The 18172-nt window shown below is 50.7% G+C and overlaps 2 protein-coding genes across 4 annotated transcripts; one reads left to right on the top strand and one right to left on the bottom strand.

Annotated features, from left to right (window-relative positions):
• Positions 1-9872: 9872 nt before the first annotated feature.
• LOC125506065 (serine/threonine-protein kinase PCRK1-like) lies at positions 9873-13603 on the top strand. 3 transcript variants are annotated; one of them, XM_048670946.1, is made up of 5 exons: positions 9873-10322; positions 10823-11252; positions 11424-11684; positions 11834-11953; positions 12554-13603. In XM_048670946.1, exons 2-5 carry the CDS (start codon positions 10854-10856, stop codon positions 13076-13078), a joined length of 1305 nt encoding a protein of 434 aa, XP_048526903.1. In that variant the 5' UTR covers positions 9873-10322; positions 10823-10853; the 3' UTR covers positions 13079-13603. The 3 variants fall into 3 exon arrangements, with proteins under 3 accessions (XP_048526903.1, XP_048526909.1, XP_048526916.1); XM_048670952.1 differs by having other exon boundaries at positions 10318-10530; XM_048670959.1 differs by lacking the exon at positions 9873-10322 and adding an exon at positions 10629-10649.
• A 484-nt stretch (positions 13604-14087) lies between these two features.
• Positions 14088-16221, bottom strand: LOC125506055 (pentatricopeptide repeat-containing protein At5g08305-like). Its single transcript, XM_048670935.1, has one exon. The coding sequence runs from the start codon at positions 16087-16089 to the stop codon at positions 14605-14607; it is 1485 nt and encodes a 494-aa protein (XP_048526892.1). The 5' UTR covers positions 16090-16221; the 3' UTR covers positions 14088-14604.
• Between the last annotated feature and the right edge of the window lie 1951 nt (positions 16222-18172).

Raw genomic sequence — 18172 nt, 5'->3', positions numbered from 1 at the left:
AATCGCTTGAAAATGATATAAAGAACGCCGGAAACGGAGTTACGGTTTGGAAATGGCAAGCGATTCAAATATGACACCGGTCTGCGATTTACAGCAAGTAGCCTTCTAAATGCAACGAGATGAACATGCTACAAGACTCAAACATGACAACAAAATACATGGCAGGGATGCATTCAAGATGCTTGACAAAAGTCTAGCACTGAGCTATGGCCAATTCATCCATTAACAGGTTCAAACAAGCATGGCAAAAATGCATATGACAAACAGATCTCAGACTTAGTGAAATTAACACTTGTCTAGAATTTCAGATCAGGTAGCACTCTTCGGAGCAAAAAAACTACATGCTACAGGACCTGAACATGGCAAAGTAAAGCATGGCATGGAGCTACTCAAAGAGCTTAACAAAAGTCCCTTAGTGACCTTGAGCCAAAAGGGATCAGAAAATACAATTGCAAGCATGTGAACATAGCAAAAACATAATCAGTTTTCAAACTTAGTGAAAATTGGCACATGCTGAAACATAACTCAAGTAGGCATGTTTACGAGCTCGATGCACTCACTACGGAGTAAGTCATGACCAACCAAGCATACATCTATCAAGAACACACAAAACTCAAGCTATACATGGCAAGAACAATAGCATAGCATGCACGGATCAACTACAACATCATCGGCCAAATTGCAAACAAGTTGACAATCTGCCCAGATTCACAAAGTAGCAAAAGTAGAGCTCGATTGACTCAAGCTAGGGTGCTCCATAATTGCAAAAAAAGACACGTATGGATAGAGCACTACAAGATTAACAAAACATCCTTACTGATCATCCTCAAAAGAGGCACGGATCACTAGGAAACAACATGAACATATGACAACATGAGATAAACAGATCAAGGACTTAGTGGAATTGCTAAGTCCCTGAAATCAGAATTACCAAGTGCACCACTTTGCAAGCTTTTACTAGTCACCACACACATCACAAAAATACATGGGTTGCACCTCTGGAAAGATGACAAAACCCTTAACAAAACATATGTAGAGCATCAGGGCATATCATGCACACAATAATCATGGCAAAAATGACAAATAGCTAAATGGAGTAACAGATCTGACAATTATCTCAAGTAGCCCTCTTCTAACAGCATTTCGGGCATCAAGATGCATTCAAATGAAAATTATGCAATGGAATTAAATGATGTACTCTCTGAGATGAACATTTTGATATGCTATATGCATGAATCGGAGCTACGAATGCAAAGTTATGAGGCTATGAACATGGGCACTTGGATCTGAAAAATCCGAGGACTTAGTGAAAAAAAACAACCTAGGGTTACTGTTCACCGGATCTGGATCTCGGCGAAAACACTATTCACCAGCGGCGTGAATAACGAGGATGACCGGCCGGCGTTGGTGGGGCTTGCCGGAGGTCGGGGTCGGAGCGGCGGACGGCGGAGATGGCCGGAGAGGGAGCCACGAGGCTCGGGCGGGGCGAGGCCGTCGAGGTGGCCGCGGCGGCGCCTAGTGCTGCGGGGCGGCGAAGGTGGGCCGGCGACGAGGTGCTCCGGCCACCGGGCGGCGAGGCAGCCGATGGCGCGCGGCGGCGCTGCTCCGGGCGCGGGCGGCGCTCGGGGAAGAAGGAGGCGGCGGCGGCGGGGTGGATCTGGGCCGCGAGGGCCGGATCTGGGCTCCCGGGCCGCGGCGGCGCGCGGGGTCGGCGGCGGTGACATGGCAGGTGGCGGTTGGCCGTGGAGATGCATCCGGCCGGGGCGGACGTGTCCGGCCGGCGCGGAGGCGATTTTTTAGGGTTTCAGACGAGGGGGATTCGGATTTTTCGAGGAGGACCTATTTATAGGCATAGAGGGAGCTAGGAGAGTACAAATGAGGTGCGGTTTTCGGCCACGCGATCGTGATCAAACGATCTAGATGATGGAGAAGGCTTAGGTGGGTTTTGGGCCAAATTGGAGGGGTGTTGGGCTGCAACACACACGAGGCCTTTTCGGTCCCTCGGTTAACCGTTGGAGTATCAAACGAAGTCCAAATGGTACGAAACTTGACAGGCGGTCTACCGGTGGTAAACCAAGGCCGCTTGGCAAGTCTCGGTCCAATCCGGAAATGTTTAATCCCCACACACGAAAGAAAGGTAGAATTGACCACCGGAGGAGAACGAAGCGCCGGAATGCAAAACGGAAAACGGGGAAAATGCTCAAATGCATGAGACGAACACGTATGCAAATGCAATGCACATGATGACATGATATGAGATGCATGACAATGACAACAACACACGGAGACAAAAACCCGAACCCGAGGAAATAAATTAACTTAACGCCGAAAATGGCAAGAGTTGGAGTACAAATTGGGAAAGTTACATCCGGGGTGTTACAACACCTAGATATTGTTGAGGAAATCGTTAACTGGTAGCTGCTCGGTCGGCTGGTGAGTAGGGTATTAATAGGCTAATCGGCAAGTTAATCGGCCATTTAATCAATTAATCAGACGATTTATCGGGTAATCGGCTACTCGGGGACCATATGAGTAGGGATTAATCGGCAAGTTAACTGGTTAATCGGATGAATTCTTGAACAGGGCCTAGATATTCTCATAACTATGCTCAATTCTGTCAATTGCTCAACAGTAATTTGTTCACCCACCGTAGAATACTTAGGCTCTTGAGAGAAGCCACTAGTGAAACCTATGGCCCCGGGTCTCTTTCTCATCATATCAATCTCCATCACTTTATTATTGCTTTGCTTTTACTTTGCTTTTACTTTTTACTTTGCATCCTATACCAAAAATGCCAAAAATATTATTTATCATCTCTATCAGATCTCACTTTCGTAAGTGACCGTGAAGGGATTGACAACCCCTAAGCGCGTTGGTTGCATTGAGATATTGTTTTTGTGTAGGTACAAGGGACTCGTGCGTAGCCTCCTACTGGATTGATACCTTGGTTCTCAAAAACTGAGGGAAATACTTACGCTACTTTGCTGCATCATCCTCTCCTCTTCGGGGAAATCCAACACAGTGCTCAAGAGGTAGCAGCGCGCCATAGAGAGGGCCGGCCCTCTCCCTCCTCCACTCCTTTATATACGGGGAGAGGGGCACCCCTTGGAGACACAAAAATTGATCATTGATCTCTTAGCCATGTGCGGTGCCCCCCTCCACCATAATCCACCTCGATCATATCGTAGCGGTGCTTAGGCGAAGCCCTGCGTCGATAGCATCATCATCATCGTCACCACGCCGTCGTGCTGACGAAACTCTCCTGTGAAGCTTTGCTGGATCGGAGCTCGTGGGACGTCATCGAGTTGAACGTGTGCAGAACTTGGGAGGTGTCGTGCGTTCGGTACTTGGATCGGTCAGATCGTGAAGACGTACGACTACATCAACCGCGTTGTGCTAACGCTTCCGCATTCGGTCTACGAGGGTACGTGGACACACTATCCCCTCTCGTTGCTATGCATCACCATGATCCTGTGTGTGCGTAGGATTTTTTTTGAAATTACTACGTTCCCCAACAGTATGCCCGACCAAGGTCAAAGTGGTAGGATATGCGACCGGTGCGGCGTCAACTGGGACATCAGAAGCACTGCTCGGGCAGACCTCGTCACCAACCAGCGGGGACACCACCTGTGTCAAGCCGACCGGTCGAGGCGGCTGAAGGTGTGCAGTGGGTCGGGCGAACCCAACCGGTCAGCCACAGCGTCACCCTCCAACGCAGAACGAGGGGTAGGTGCTACCGTAGTCGGTACCTCGGGAGCAACTTGTCGCTCACATGGCGTCATCTGCGGTGTATCCTCAACCACCACCTACCTGTGATGCTCCTCATTCATCTCCAAGGGAAGTCCATTGACAGAATCCTCCATCTCCATGCGGTCACTCCATAAGCGACTCGGCGTGGACATCGTCTGAAACGAACCAAACCGGAGAGCGGCCGCCGGAGTGGAGAAGGAGGCCAACCACTTCTCAGTCCTCGGCTCAGCTGATGGTGTGGACTTTCCGGCCCGTTTCTCATTCCCACCGTGATCCTCGGGATTACCCTCCATCCCCTGTCCACCACTACCTACCACCATCTGTCATATCAACATCTGTGTCCTAGTGTTATTATCTGCCAGAGGGGCCACCTCAACCATAACATCAAGATCATAAGACACGCCATCATAAGTTCATGGTACAAAATCCGGTATATATTCCGCACTCACCACAGTGACAAGCAGTCTAGCAACTCCATGCAGACGAGTAAAAGGCATGTCAACCTTCTCTGTTTTCCCTAACAGAGATCCGAGACTGGAGACAGTAAGATACTCATCAAGCAAAGACTCCGGAACCCCTGAGAATCTGACCCATACCTTCTCCATCGGTATCCCCATCGGCTCAGGCTTTTGCACTCGTCAAACTCAAGAATACACTTACTCCCGGGCACCCTGCTGAGTCCACACTTAAGCAAGTGGTTAAGACCCTCTCTCCTAGGGAACTCCACTTTGTAAACATGATCCTCCAACCTAATAAGATACTAGTTAAAAGACTCAGAATCCAGCCGTCTGAGCTGCTGACACACCTGTTCCTCAGTCAATGTCCCCTGAGTTACCTTTACCAAACTGAATTTCGAGCTCTCCGATGTATTGGTCACCGAGATCGTACGAGGAGTCTCGAAGAACACGAGCTTGTTGTTGCAAACACCATAAATAGTCACCACAGGCATGGGTATCAAAAGCAGTGGACAGTCGTCAGATAAGCGTCCAGGCTTCCGACATATATCGCATAACACCGCCTTGCAGTCAACCACAAAGTGACCTGGCACCCCACAACGATAGCACGTCATCTTTTCTTTCTTGCGAGCCGCCTTATTAGCCCTCACAATATCTGTTTTGTCACTGCCTTTGTCGCTCATCCCGTCTTTGGCGTCGGGAGACGTCGCGGCCGGAATAGTCACTACCGCCAACGCCGAGACCGCTGCCATCGCAGCATCGGGCAAAGTTGTTGTGGAAGTAGAGGCAGTGAGCGCGGCTGTCTTCGCCGCCCCACCGTCAGACTTTGCCGGTTTGATGATCGGTTGCTTAGGGTAGACCTTGGGGATATACGGGCGACGCGGAGGAGGGTTTCGGCCTCCCCTTCCCCGGCCACCCCGTTGATGATATTGAGGTCCTGAAGTACCCTCAACAAAGTCGCTGGCAGGAGGATTGAAAGTATGCTGCCACTGATTGTTGCCAAAACCTCTTCCACCCCCGTCATGGCATTGATTCCATCCATTACGATAGCCTTGATAGCCACCATCATAGCCACGTCCATTAGCAAAGCCGCCTCGACCAGTGTTGAAACCACCACGTCCCTGACCAAAGTCGTCGCGGCCGCTGCCTCCGGAACCAGACCCGAAGTCGCTGCGACCTGTGTTGCCTTGCACCCAGCGGCCAGCAATGTGTCCCGCATGAGGCGTCGCATGGGCCTGCCCGGCCTCAACGCCCCTGCACTCCGCCCCATTACCGCCCGACGGTGCAGCCCGCTGCTGCGGTGGCCGTTGCGAAGAAGCCCGGGGTGGCGGCTGGGGGGCATCTCCCTGACCAGTCATGGCCACTAGCGGGATGCGTCGAGCTCTGCCCGACAGAGGAGGGAAACCCGGCGATGGCCACCGCCGAACCCTAACCTCGCCCTCGACAGAAGGAAGACGTCGATCGTCAGCGTTGTCGCTCGAGGAAACCAAACTGCAAGACCCGATCACATCGACTGCGTTAGTCCGGGCCGTATACCCGTCTGTCGAACCCAGCCCATCGCTCGGTCTGTCGCACTGGGCCATACACCCATCCAACACCGGCCCACTCGCCAAAGTAGGCCCATTCGCGCCCAACAGGAAATTCAAACGAGCCACCCTGGCAGATCGGATCCCGATCGCCGCATTTTCCTACGAGGACGCCGCCGGCGGTGTCAGCTTCCGGCCGGCAGCCCCCCGGCACCCTTTCTTCTTCCAGACGACCAAGGCCCATGATTCGGGATGAGCCATGTCTAACAGAGTTAGTTTTGGCAAACATACCTTGGGGATGGGGCCTTTCCAAGGCTGGATTGCCGTCGCCGCCGTGATGAACGACTCGTCGTACCACCTCCGTCTTCTCGTCGGAGCGCAAACCCATCCTCGCCGGATCATCAGGAGGGACCACCACATCGACGATCTCCGCTACTTCCTCCTCGTACCCGGGAGCGAAGGCCTCACAGATCAGGTCAGATGGGGTTGGCTAGTACGCCGCTAGCGAACCGCCTGGGCATACCCCGTCCTCATCGTCTTCTCCGTCATCTTCGTCCGCTAGCGCCCAGAAACGCCCGCCAATCCGTCGGCGATCGACGGGGATTGAGGCGCGAGAGGTCGTCGCCATCATTGTGTCTCTCTGCTGTTGATATGCTGCATCAGCAGTTACTGCCCCCTTCGCAGACTAATGTTAGGAGAGAAAGATCAAAACGACCTGATCCTCTGTCATGTTCCATGATGGTTGCTATGGGCATTTGTGTCGATTTTATCCAGTTTTCCGCTAATTAACTAAGCATCATTCTTCTTATTTCATAAGACGAGGCAAAGCTAGTGCCTCCCTTTCAGATTTTTTTTAAGAAAAATATACTTTTCGTCCCTCAACTCTGGGTGAAGTCTAGATTTAGTCCCTTAACTTTAAAACCGGATAACTTGCACCCTTATCTTTTGAAACCGGCCAAACTTAGTCCCCTGTCTCGGTTGACTCGGTATCGCTGCTGACTCAGCATGGTTTTGATCGTTCTTCATCCACACGGGCAGTATTTCTCTCTCCTACCTTCTTCCTTCTCACTCTGGCTTATTGAGGCATTTCATCGAACACCTTGCATGCACTGCATGTGCCGTCCAGTCACGATGCCTCTGCTCTACCTCGCTGGCCACCGCGAGCTTGTTGCACCTTGTCAGACATCACAGCTCCGCTCTACCTCGCGGGACACCACGGCCCACGGCCACTCCCGCTTCATGACGAGGATGAATGCGAGCAGGCGGCGTCACCATGGTGGCCACGGAGAATGAAGGCAAGCCCACAAGGAGAAGCTCAGGAGCGCGTCGGGCATCTCCATCTGGTGCTCAGCACGACGACCATGCTGGGCGGGGCAGCGTCGCCCATGTACACAGCCAAAAAAAGGGACGAGATACCCCACACAAAAAAAAGGACGAGACATCGTCGCCCATGTACACCATGTACGCTCTCGTACAGCGTCCTAAACACCAGGGGTAAAACTAACGGGACGAGGCAGCAGCACGGGCATTGCTAGGCGGGGTGGCGGCGCTCTTGTACAGCCTCTCGAAGGTGATGGTGATGGGCGTGGTGAGGCTGGTGGCGGACATGCTGGCGTGCCGGTGTGCGTGTGAATGCCATGTCGCTCGGCTGCTGCGGCCAGCGCTCCGTCGGCGAGGACCGTGGCAGCTGAGATGACACCGAGCTGCACAGCGATCTGCGAGCCACATGGGGGAGAGCGCGACGGAGATGCTCACGCTGACTTGCACCGTCCCGAGTTGCGGCTTCCTTTTGTCCTGAACGAAGCGGCACGCCGGTGCACAGGGCATCAGCCAGCAGCCGTGCACGGCGTAGTGCACGCGCACAAGCCACGGGAGCACCGGCGGGAGCAGCCACCACGGTCCGGTCATGGACTGCACATGCAGCGCATGCTAGGTGTTTGATGAAATGTCTCGGTAATCCAACGTGAGGAGAAAGGTAGGAGAGAGAAATACCGCCACGTGGACGAAGACTGGTCAAAACCACGCTGAGTCAGCAGCGATACCGGGTCAACCGAGACAAGGGACTAAACTTGTCCAGTTTCAAAAGTTTTTTTTCGTGAATACGCAAAGATTGCGTATCTTTTCATTGATAGATAGAAGGAGAATGAGTACAACCGAAGATACAACACATGACATACACGAGGAGGCATGCGCATGGTGCCCGGAGCAGAGAGGAGGGGTGCTCAGCCCAAACAGGAAGAAACACACAGCTAAACCCACCAAACCTAAGACTAGAGAAGCAGACTAGATGAGCACGATGTCAAACATCTCCAATTCCAACACCGGAGACTCCGCGAGCGAGCAAGATAGCGCCTTCAAGAAGGGGAACGACGTCGCGACGCCGTCGCCATCCGATCCGACAAGCCGGACCTAGGGTTTCCCCCGATGCTCGAAGAGGGGCTCGAAAAAAGGCCATGGCAGCGCCTCCAGGAAGGGAAACGACATCCGCGGGTGTCGCCACTGCCAGCATCGGCAAGCCGAGCATGGCTTTCGCCTGGCCTGAGTCCGAGCAATCCCATGTCTACCAGATCAGGATCCGAAGATGCCGGAGTCAACATGCCTGTCGACTGCTACCTCAGTAGGAGGGTGGGGCTGCACCTGCCGCCGACAAAAACACGAGCTTTGCAACAGATGGCATGGTGGATGGGGTTGGAGAGGCAGCGGGGCAGAGAGCCGACACGGTGGTAGGGTGGCGGCCGGCGCCGCCGGCAAACCGGAGCCGGAAGGGTGCGCAGCTCTGTGTTGCTGGAGGCGTAGCCACCAGGACCGGCGAACCGAAGATGCTGGAAGGGACGCAGCAACTTGTTGGCCGGGGCCGAGATCACACCAGTGGAGACACCGGCAGACCAAGGACACTGGAGAACGCAGGTCCGTGGACGCCGGGACTGGAGCAGTGCCGACCAAGAACCACCGTGAAACTTCAGCCGCCTGCCAAAGGACGCGATGACCACACATACACAAGTTGTTGTCGTAGCTCGGAGAAGGCGCCGTCAGGGACGGAGGGTGGCTTGCAACGAGGCAAGGCCGAGCCCCGGCCTGCCCGGCCACCTCACCCAAAGGCCTCACCCACCCCAAACAGCAGCAGTAAGATCTGCGCCCACGGGAGACAGGAAGCAGACGGGGGAAGGTCACCGCGGGCAAGGTCGCACCGCCGCGCCGGAGCGGCAGGAGAGGGCCACAGCAGCTGGACGGGGGGGGGAGCCCATGGGACGCCACATCCGATCTGGGGCCATGGGAGGAAGGGGGGCTCCAGCGCGAGGTGGTGGTGGTAGGGCGAGGCTCCAGGGGACCCAGCCGGGGCAACACCACCACGGGTGAGGAGCGGCGCCGCCGCCGGGGAGCCGCCGTCGAGGAGCCGGCACCACATCATGTGGGGGGGGGAGGTGGGGGGCTGGATCCAGCCGAATCGCCCCGCCGCCACCCTCCTGGGAGCTGGCGCGGGCTTCGCCGGCCGCTCCTCCGGTGGCGGCGAGGTGGGGAGCAAGGCGGGAAGGGGCGGCGGCGCTCGATCTAGGGTTCCCCCGCCGCCGCAAGTGCAATTGGAGTTGCTCTTAATAGTTGCAAAGCGTGGGATATATGATGGCTCAGTGTCCTCCAGTTTCAAAAGTTAGGGGTATAAGTTGTCTGGTTTTAAAGTTAAAAGACTAAATATAGAGTTCATCCAGAATTGAGAGATGAAAAATATACTTTACTAAAATGAAATCCGCAAGTCAACGAAGAAGAGTGAAAACACATGTGCAAAAGTCGCTGAAACCAGATGTGAAAGCGAGTTATATTTGACTTGGTTGCCGCCTCCCAGCAGTGATAATCGTTGTCCTGACTCGTGTTGCAACCTCCAGTAGTTAGCCAAGTCAGACCAGACCATTGTGCGGGTCTTTTCAAAGTTTTCGTGTTTGCCACCAATAAGTGAGTGTGTGTATTTCTAGTTTTTTTTTCAAAACGTTCGATCATAATGTTTGTATTTTTTTTTTCTCAAGAGTACTTTGACAAGTTGAGCAAGACTTCTAGCCATGTGTTCCTTCAGACTACCGTCCATCAAGATGAAAACGACTAAATGGAGAAAATCACAATGTTACTTGGGAAAACATATACAAATGTTGCTTTCTGAGAGATCCGAACAGCAAGTACATCATGTACGGAACCATGCGCTCCACTGGTGATTACTATTTTGGTAGTCTTTTCTTCTTTTGAACTTTGATTACTCTTTTAGTTTTACTACCCCACAACCCTGATGAAAGTTCTTGTTCCTGCGATTTGTCAGTTGCCATTTCCCTCTCCTCGCCGTGCTTATTTCAACACCTGCACCCATCACGATCCAAACCCTCACGTTTCTCTCGCGTCCCCTCCCCTCGTCCCAGCTCCCAAAGCAAGCAAGCGAGCAGCGAGCGACCAACCAAGCAGAAAGAGACAGCCCGAAGCAGGGGCCGGCCATCCATTGACCTACTAACTACGCAATCCAATATCCAAATCCCGTACCCTGAACCAGAAGCAGCCGCGTCTTCTTCCTCCCAACCCCATGTGGGGGAGGCTCAGCTAGGTGGCTTTTGCCCAGGTGAGCAGGAAACGACCCGTCCCGTGAAGAGAGCTTCGTGTCTTTCATTTCAACTTCTCTTGGGTTGGTTTTGGAGAAGAAGGTTGAGCAGTTGGTTGGTCGGTTGTTGGCTTGAAAGATCTTGCGGTTTCTGTCTGGCTGATCGTCTCCATGGGTGTGTGTTCTGGTCCTGGTGGCTTCCTTTCGTCGACCGTCCTTATTTAGATTGGTGCGTCTTTTGCATTAGTAATTGATTGATCCAGTAGGATCTCATCTTTATTTGAAAAGTGCCAATCTCTTTTGCCTCTTCTGAAACCCCGTTAGTTTTCTTCTTTTGACGCCTTCAAGGTTTCTCTCCCTCCCTCCTTCTGGTTGTACTAGAATAATGGCGCTGCTTTCTGCGCCTGGTCTTCTTCACAATCCGTGCTTCCAAGATCCGAGAGCTTGCCTTTACCGCCGTCTGAAACTGATTACTATAGTAGCTGAAAGTCTGCACCTTTGATGCTGTCATGTTATTGCAGAGCAGGAGGGGGTCAAAGCAGAAGAAGCGCGATGCAGTGCTTCCGGTTCGCGAGCTGGGACAAGGAGCAGGACAAGGAGGAGCTGCAGGTGCCTGCACGGTCTCAGTCGGCGCGTTCCAACAGCAGCATCTCCACGGACCATGACGCACGGCGGTCGGGCTCAGAGTGCTGCTCGCTCACCGTCTCGTCGGAGATCAGCGTCGAGTCCTTTGGCCGGTACCGGCAGCTGTCGCTGCCGCAGCGGCCCAACAATGACCTCCGCATCTTCACCTTCCAGGAGCTCAAGAGCGCCACCCGGAGCTTCAGCCGTGCACTCATGATCGGCGAGGGCGGTTTTGGCTGCGTCTACCGCGGCACCATCCGGAGCACCCTCGAGCCGCGCCGAAGCCTCGATGTCGCCATCAAGCAGCTCGGACGCAAAGGCCTCCAGGTGACATTCTCTTCTTTTCCGCATGCATTGCTTCCAGCTCCACCCAACTTAGCATAAACATGGTGTCAGAGCTCATCCATGGCGGTGATCCGATCATCCACCCGAAAAACCATCCATAATCTGGATGGCTTGATGCAGATGATAACACCAATGTTTTGATTCGTCATCCAGGGACATAAGGAATGGGTGACCGAGGTGAACTTTCTTGGGGTGGTGGATCATCCCAACCTGGTGAAGCTCATCGGCTACTGCGCAGAGGACGACGAGAGGGGGATTCAGTTGCTGCTCGTCTACGAATTCATGCCTCACGGAAGCCTAGCTGATCACCTGTCAACAAGATCACCAAAGCCCGCTTCATGGGCAATGAGGCTGAGAGTAGCACTCGACACTGCTCGTGGTCTCAAGTACCTGCACGAAGATTCCGAATTCAAGGTAAGCATCGTCATAGGCATGCGGCAACTCATTCAAATGCTATGATTGATTGGTGAAAGATAAGATCATAGAAGCATGACCTATTTTGGAGTCTCTTGCCTTTTACCCAGTCCTGATATCATCTGCCATATATGAATATGTTCTTCCAGATAATATTCCGTGATCTGAAGCCTTCAAACATCCTGCTCGACGAGAACTGGAACGCAAAACTGTCGGACTTCGGCTTGGCTAGACTGGGGCCGCAAGAGGGAAGCCATGTTTCAACAGCGGTATGTAACGAGCCCATCTTCATTGTCCAGCACCTGATGGGTGATGGCACTATTCTCAATTCCATGGCGCAATGCTGACATATTGAATAGCATACTGTGACTTTCAGAGGCAGCTTTGCAAGTTCACCCAAGTATGATCGGTTCAGTAGGTACTTGGTAGTCAGTAGCAAGAATAGTTCATATTGTGGCCTTCCGTACTTGTCAGACAAACCCAAAACCAGGAGTGGTTAAAAGAAAACTCCTCCACGTGAATGGATGCTTAGCAGTCAGCAAGTACTTCCAAAAGATTATTGGCCTGTGAAATAAGAAATGGACAATACCATCATCCTAGATACACAAGCAGAACAAAGGTAGGCAGTTAGGCACTTCCGGGTTAGTTAACATGCTAGTGTAGGAAGACCGGTTAGGAAAGTCAGCTAACCCTGCTGGTTGGTTAAAATCAACTAACTTTTCTGGCTGATTTCCAATTGTAGCATTTTATCACATGTGATGACAAATTTGCAAGTAAAAGTAGCCTCTGTTTGCAGCTTAACTCTAGATACCTGACATTTGTTACCTATAAAAAGTTAAATTTCTCTTTTCATTTGACATACCAAACAGGTGGTGGGTACTATAGGGTATGCAGCTCCTGAGTATATCCATACAGGACGCCTCAGCAGTAAGAATGACATATGGAGCTATGGAGTGGTTCTCTACGAGCTCCTCACAGGCCGGAGGCCTCTGGACCGGAACAGACCGAGGGGTGAACAGAACCTTGTGGAATGGGTGAAGCCCTACTCCTCCGACACCAAGAAGTTTGAAACCATAATGGATCCAAGGCTCGAAGGGAACTACAACATGAAGTCGGCAGTCAGGATTGCCTCGCTGGCAAACAAGTGCCTGGTGCGCCATGCAAGGTATAGACCTAAGATGAGCGAGGTGCTGGAGATGGTGCAGAAGATTGTCGATAGCAGTGACCTTGGAACACCAGAGCATCCCCTGATAAGCCATTCAAAAGAATTGGCTAGTGATGAGAAAAAAAGGAAAGGCCTTGATCTGAAGAGGAGGATCGCTGGTATTAAAGCTGGAGATGGTAGATGGCTTACATGGCACAAGTGGACACCCAAGCTTGTGAGAACACAATGACTCAAAATATGGATGAGATGTTCCTCTTTATGACTTTGACATCCAGAGATATTAGCAAAAACAGCAACGGCTGAAATGCCACTTGAGTTGCTGTTTACCATACAATTCAGAGAACATGATAACTAAAAACAGGAGATTTGGCAAGCGGCAAGCCTAATGCTATCATCACTAAATAATGGCTATGCCTGGGTTTGTGAGGTCACGCACAGGCAGTGTCCACTTGCCACATAGTTCGGCATTACATGTTTTCACAAGAGCTGGAAAATCAAAACTGAAGAAGTCCTTTTTGAAGTAGAAATATTGGTGTACAGTTTAACATGGAATTCGCATTTTTGCTGACTGAATTTTGAATTGTTTCTAGTGCCAAATAAGAATTTTAAGGAGGTGCATGTAGCTTATTGGTTCCTGTGTTTGCAAGATTTGCACCCTGTATGCATCTCTCTGATGAACTTAATTATTTTTCTGCACTGACACAGCTGATATGTAAAGTTCCCTTTTCAGTACTAGATCAATTGGGAGGTAGAATTTGCCTGTGTATATCCATAAAAAATAGAATTAATGTGTTCTAACTTTTACAAAATTAAATTGATAATGTGAAGAGAGGTTATTATAAAACAAGAAAAAAAGGAGAAAATGTGGGGAAAAAAGGTGGATTCACAGGTCATGTTATTTTGCTAACTGCTCTTTGTGTACTCTGTATTAAACAAAACATTGTTTCTTTAGTAAAGTACCATATGACTTTCAGGAAAATAATTTCACTATTCATAGCACAAATCGCATATGAAATATAGCATGCTCCGGATGTTTGGCCTGATAGAAATATATAACTAAGCAACACGAATTTTGGGAACCAAGATTAAAAAAATAAAATAGGAATAAGTGCAGTGTGGTTTCACCTTTGAGCGCTATACACAACCAGAGATCTCGTTAACGGGCAAAGCTCAGCACAGGCTACATACACAGTTCTGGCACATGATCCTAGCAATTGGTACATTTCTACAACTGCAGATTCTTGAGAAAAACTATGGCCAGTGTATCAATTTGTGAAGCATACTTGTAATGTATATTGATGAAATCTCTACGACATGGTTCAGCACCATCTGGCATAAATAGTCAGTGGTCTTTGGAATGTTCTTGCCCTTATCTATCTATCTGATGAACAATAATCCATACAAGCAGAAGCCATAGGTGAAACAGTTACTGAAGATGTTTGGTACTCTCTGATTGCTGTCCAGCAACAGAATGCACTTTTCCGCTGGCAGCTCAAAGAATCTCAAGACTATATGCGCACGTCATACTTCTTCTATAGCTCTGCTTCCTGTAGCAGCGCACAAATGTATTTCATCTCCTCTTCAAATATCTGGCTCTTGATGGATCTCCACACAACTAGGTTATGTTTGGCAGTCAAATTTTCAACACAAACCAAGTCTGCATAAGTAACCAGAACCAAGAGCTACAATGAATTTCCCCTGATTCAGGCAGAATGCATGATCAGAATGCTGCAGAACTTACTTTTGAGAGATCCATTAGGCACCCATTGTCCTATCTGTATGTAAGAAGTACTCTGGAATGGCAACATCATCCTTCATTTTCATCTCCACCGTTATAAGATTAAGCAACGCATATATCTCTCTTGAGCCAGAATGAGCCTTGTCATGGGCAATAAACCTGTGGAGCCTTCCACCGACATCAATCTCGCTAAACCCAGGGATCTTTTTCACTCCTCTCTCCTCCATCACCTTTCTTGCTTTCTTTGCCTCTTGCCACCGCCTAGCAATAGCATAGATATTGGACAACCCAATGTACCTGCCATCATGATCTGGCTGCAATTGAACAAGCTGCCTGCCGACTACCTCCCCCAACTCTACCCATCCATGCAGATGGCATGCATTCAAGAGAGCACCAAGTACAGACACATTGGGTTCCATTGGCATACTCTTAACAACACCGTATGCTTCCTCCAAGCGGCCCGCTCGACCAAGCACATCTACAAGACAAGCATAGTGCTCAACATGTGGTCTGAGCCCTTGAGCTTCAAGTGAGTGAAATAATCTCCAGGCCTCACCCACTAGACCACCATGTACGCAAGCACTTAACAAACCAAGGTATGTGATCTCATCTGGGACAACACCAGAATGTTGCATCTCCTGGAAAATCTCCACCGACTCCATGCTCAACCCATGCACTGCAAGTCCACCAATCACAGCGTTCCATATCAGAACATCGGTGCTGGTCACTGGCACGACCCGAAACACCTCAAGCGCCTCGCTGATTGCCCCGCACTTGGCATACATGTCCACAAGAGAGGTGGCGAGCCTGAGGTTCAGCAGGAAGCCACGCTCCTGAAGGTACCGATGCATCTGCCTTCCCCGCCCAAGGTCCCCCAGATGAGCACACGCGCCTATCACACTGACCATTGTGACATCATTCGCTCTAACACCATTGCCAGCCCCCGTGGTCTCCATCATCTCAAACAACGCCAGCGCCTCACGATGCTCCCCGCACTTGACGCACCCGTCGATCATGGCGCTCCAGGAGACCACGTCCCGCTGGGGCATCCGGTCGAACACGCAGCGGGCGGAGAGGAGGTCGTGGCACTTGGCGTAGCCATCGAGAAGGGCATTCCAGGAAACAAGGTTCGGCCGCGGTATTTCGTCGAATAGGCGGCGGGCGAGGTCGGGGAGCGCGCAGGCCGCGTACATGTGGACGAGTGAATTCGCGACATAGATGTCCCAGGGGAGGAGCCCGAGCCGGAGCGGGTGCGCGTGGAGCGAGAGGGCGAGGCGCGGGGAGGCGAGGCGAGCGGCGGCGCGGCCAAGGAAGGGGAAGGTGAGGTGGGAGGGCCGCAGCGCGGAGCGGAGGAGGAGGAGGTAGAGGGAGAAGGAGTGGTGCGGGGTGGAGGGCGAGGAAGAGGTGGTGCGGATGAGGGGGTCGAGCAGCGGCGTGGAGAGGGTGCGGCCGTCGAGGCGGCGGAGGAGGTGCGGCGGGAGGAGGGGAAGCGGAGGCCGCATTCGTCTCAAACCGGAAGGAGGAGAGCAAGCGCGGGAATTGATCGAGCCGGCATTATTTTGCAACAACAACGTTTGGTCACTCCATTTCCTCACATGCGAGATCTGCTTTTAATGAAGTATAAAAACACTGTCCGTAGAAAATCCCTATCTCTACCACAGTTTCATGTTTCATTTTTGTTCCCATCATCCATTCGTCCAATCATCCTCCTATGATAAGGAAAAGCTTTCCTGTCAATCGGCTAATTACAGTCAATGAGTCGACCGCCTTGGCTGCTCGACGCGTGTCCCCGTAATTCACACATCGTTGTTGAACCTTATCTCCTTAGGCGTTTGTCTCTAGAAAATCTATCTCGTCGCTCTTCTCTCTCAGCAGTCAATCACGTGTTTCTCAACAGCAGCCAATCTTCATTTTCTCCCTCCGACTCTCATCTAGAGCCACCACCATCCAGCCACGCAACAGATGCGTGCATGATCTCTGCCCCGCCGGACAATAGATCCAACAATTGATCACGAAGGTCAATTGATGAAGATACCATCTTCCTTCACAACACACACACACACACACACGATATTCCTTTGAATGAACTACATTAGGCAAAGCTTTTATCTTCCAGCTTTCCAAATTGTTATTTAAGCATAACCAACTAGCTCAAGGGTATCCAACACAGATTCTCGGAGAAGGCGTGGTTTAGAGGAAACCCAACTTGATCACGAACTCAAGATAACGGTCTGGGGACAACCTAGTAATACTTTCGAGAAGATATTCGGAAAATCACAAACCATCGATATGTTACTAAGCTCGAGAACAATCTTTCTTTTTAGGACCAAGATGATATGATCAAAGGAGTAAGGGATTGACACAATCCTAACTCACTGATAAAAGAGTGCACCATAAACATGAACTAGGTAGCACAATCAATTTTTGTGTGGTAATTCAATAATCGACATGCTAAAAATGAAATTATTGTCCATTAACCACCAAGCAATGGGGTTGCTAAGAGTATTGGTTTCACACATCACAGTTCATTTGTTGGCATTCCGGTTACAACCAACACGGAGACCGAGGAATGAATGATGATGGCGAGGCCTATCACTGTATCAAGAATTCATAAGATAGTGTGCAATTCCCATTATATTCTTGACATAAAGAAGGTAATACTCCAAGGTAGAACATAACAAAAGCTAGATTGATATTTTGATCTACGGAATACAACTACTTTAACCTAATCCTAGATATGGATGTACTGGAGTTTGTTTCTCCTAGTCATTCTGAAATAAAACTGTTTGACGGGTCACGGGAATAATAGGCACCGATGAACACAAATGCACAACTACTCATGACTATCAATTGATAGACGATGGTCGGAATACAACTGAAGAGGGACATCAAAGGAACACATGCTTTTTTGAGTTGTGGATGCATAGATTAACATGTCAAACAAAGTTCAACACATTTCTTCCGAATAATCCATGCAGAAAGGTTGGATTGGCAGTCACAAATATAGAATGGAGAACTCATCAAGAGCACTCTTGTTGTGATCTTTTGGTTCAATGAGAACTTCCGCCAAGGATGGTTCATGTTATTGGAAGAATGATATACCACGGACCTCGAAGGCTAGAACAAAGTTACTAAACATCCTAAAGGAGCAACAACAAGGGTGTGTTCGGTACTCCTCCAACTCCTAACTCCTCTAACTCCTGGCCAGGAGTCCAGCCGAACGGCTCCACTCCAGGATTTACGTGAGAGAAGCTGGCTAAAAACGTAGTGCAAAATCTGTGGAGTTGTCTAGTTAGGAAATCATAGCTCCTCCAAAACTGGAATCGAGAGTTGATAGATAATTACCGGCCCCTGCCACCGTCAAGTGAATTCTTGGCGTACCGGTTCGCTCCCAGTTGTCTCTATTGTCGTGAATCATCTCTCCCGTCGCGAGTCCCCCTCCTGTCCCCGACCAAGTTTATGGCCCAGCCCATCTTTTCCACACCTTTTGGACTGCCAGCCTGCTCCTGATGGGCCACAAAGGGGCGATTTTATGGGCTTCAGGTTCGCTCCCTTGTGCGAGTGATAAGCGATGACATCTAACAG

This window comes from Triticum urartu, chromosome 1 (assembly GCF_003073215.2).
Source record: "Triticum urartu cultivar G1812 chromosome 1, Tu2.1, whole genome shotgun sequence".
In the NCBI taxonomy this organism is placed as follows: Eukaryota; Viridiplantae; Streptophyta; class Magnoliopsida; order Poales; family Poaceae; genus Triticum; species Triticum urartu.
Note: the sequence above shows the minus strand (reverse complement) of the source record. Positions and strands in the feature narration are given on the sequence as shown.

Coding starts and splice junctions, on each gene's coding strand:
- LOC125506055 (XM_048670935.1), bottom strand. CDS start 16,089: ATGCGGCCTCCGCTTCCCCTCCTCCCGCCGCACCTCCTCCGCCGCCTC.
- LOC125506065 (XM_048670946.1), top strand. CDS start 10,854: ATGCAGTGCTTCCGGTTCGCGAGCTGGGACAAGGAGCAGGACAAGGAG. Junction 11,253..11,423: donor TCGGACGCAAAGGCCTCCAG/GTGACATTCTCT, acceptor TTCGTCATCCAG/GGACATAAGGAATGGGTGAC. Junction 11,954..12,553: donor GAAGCCATGTTTCAACAGCG/GTATGTAACGAG, acceptor CATACCAAACAG/GTGGTGGGTACTATAGGGTA.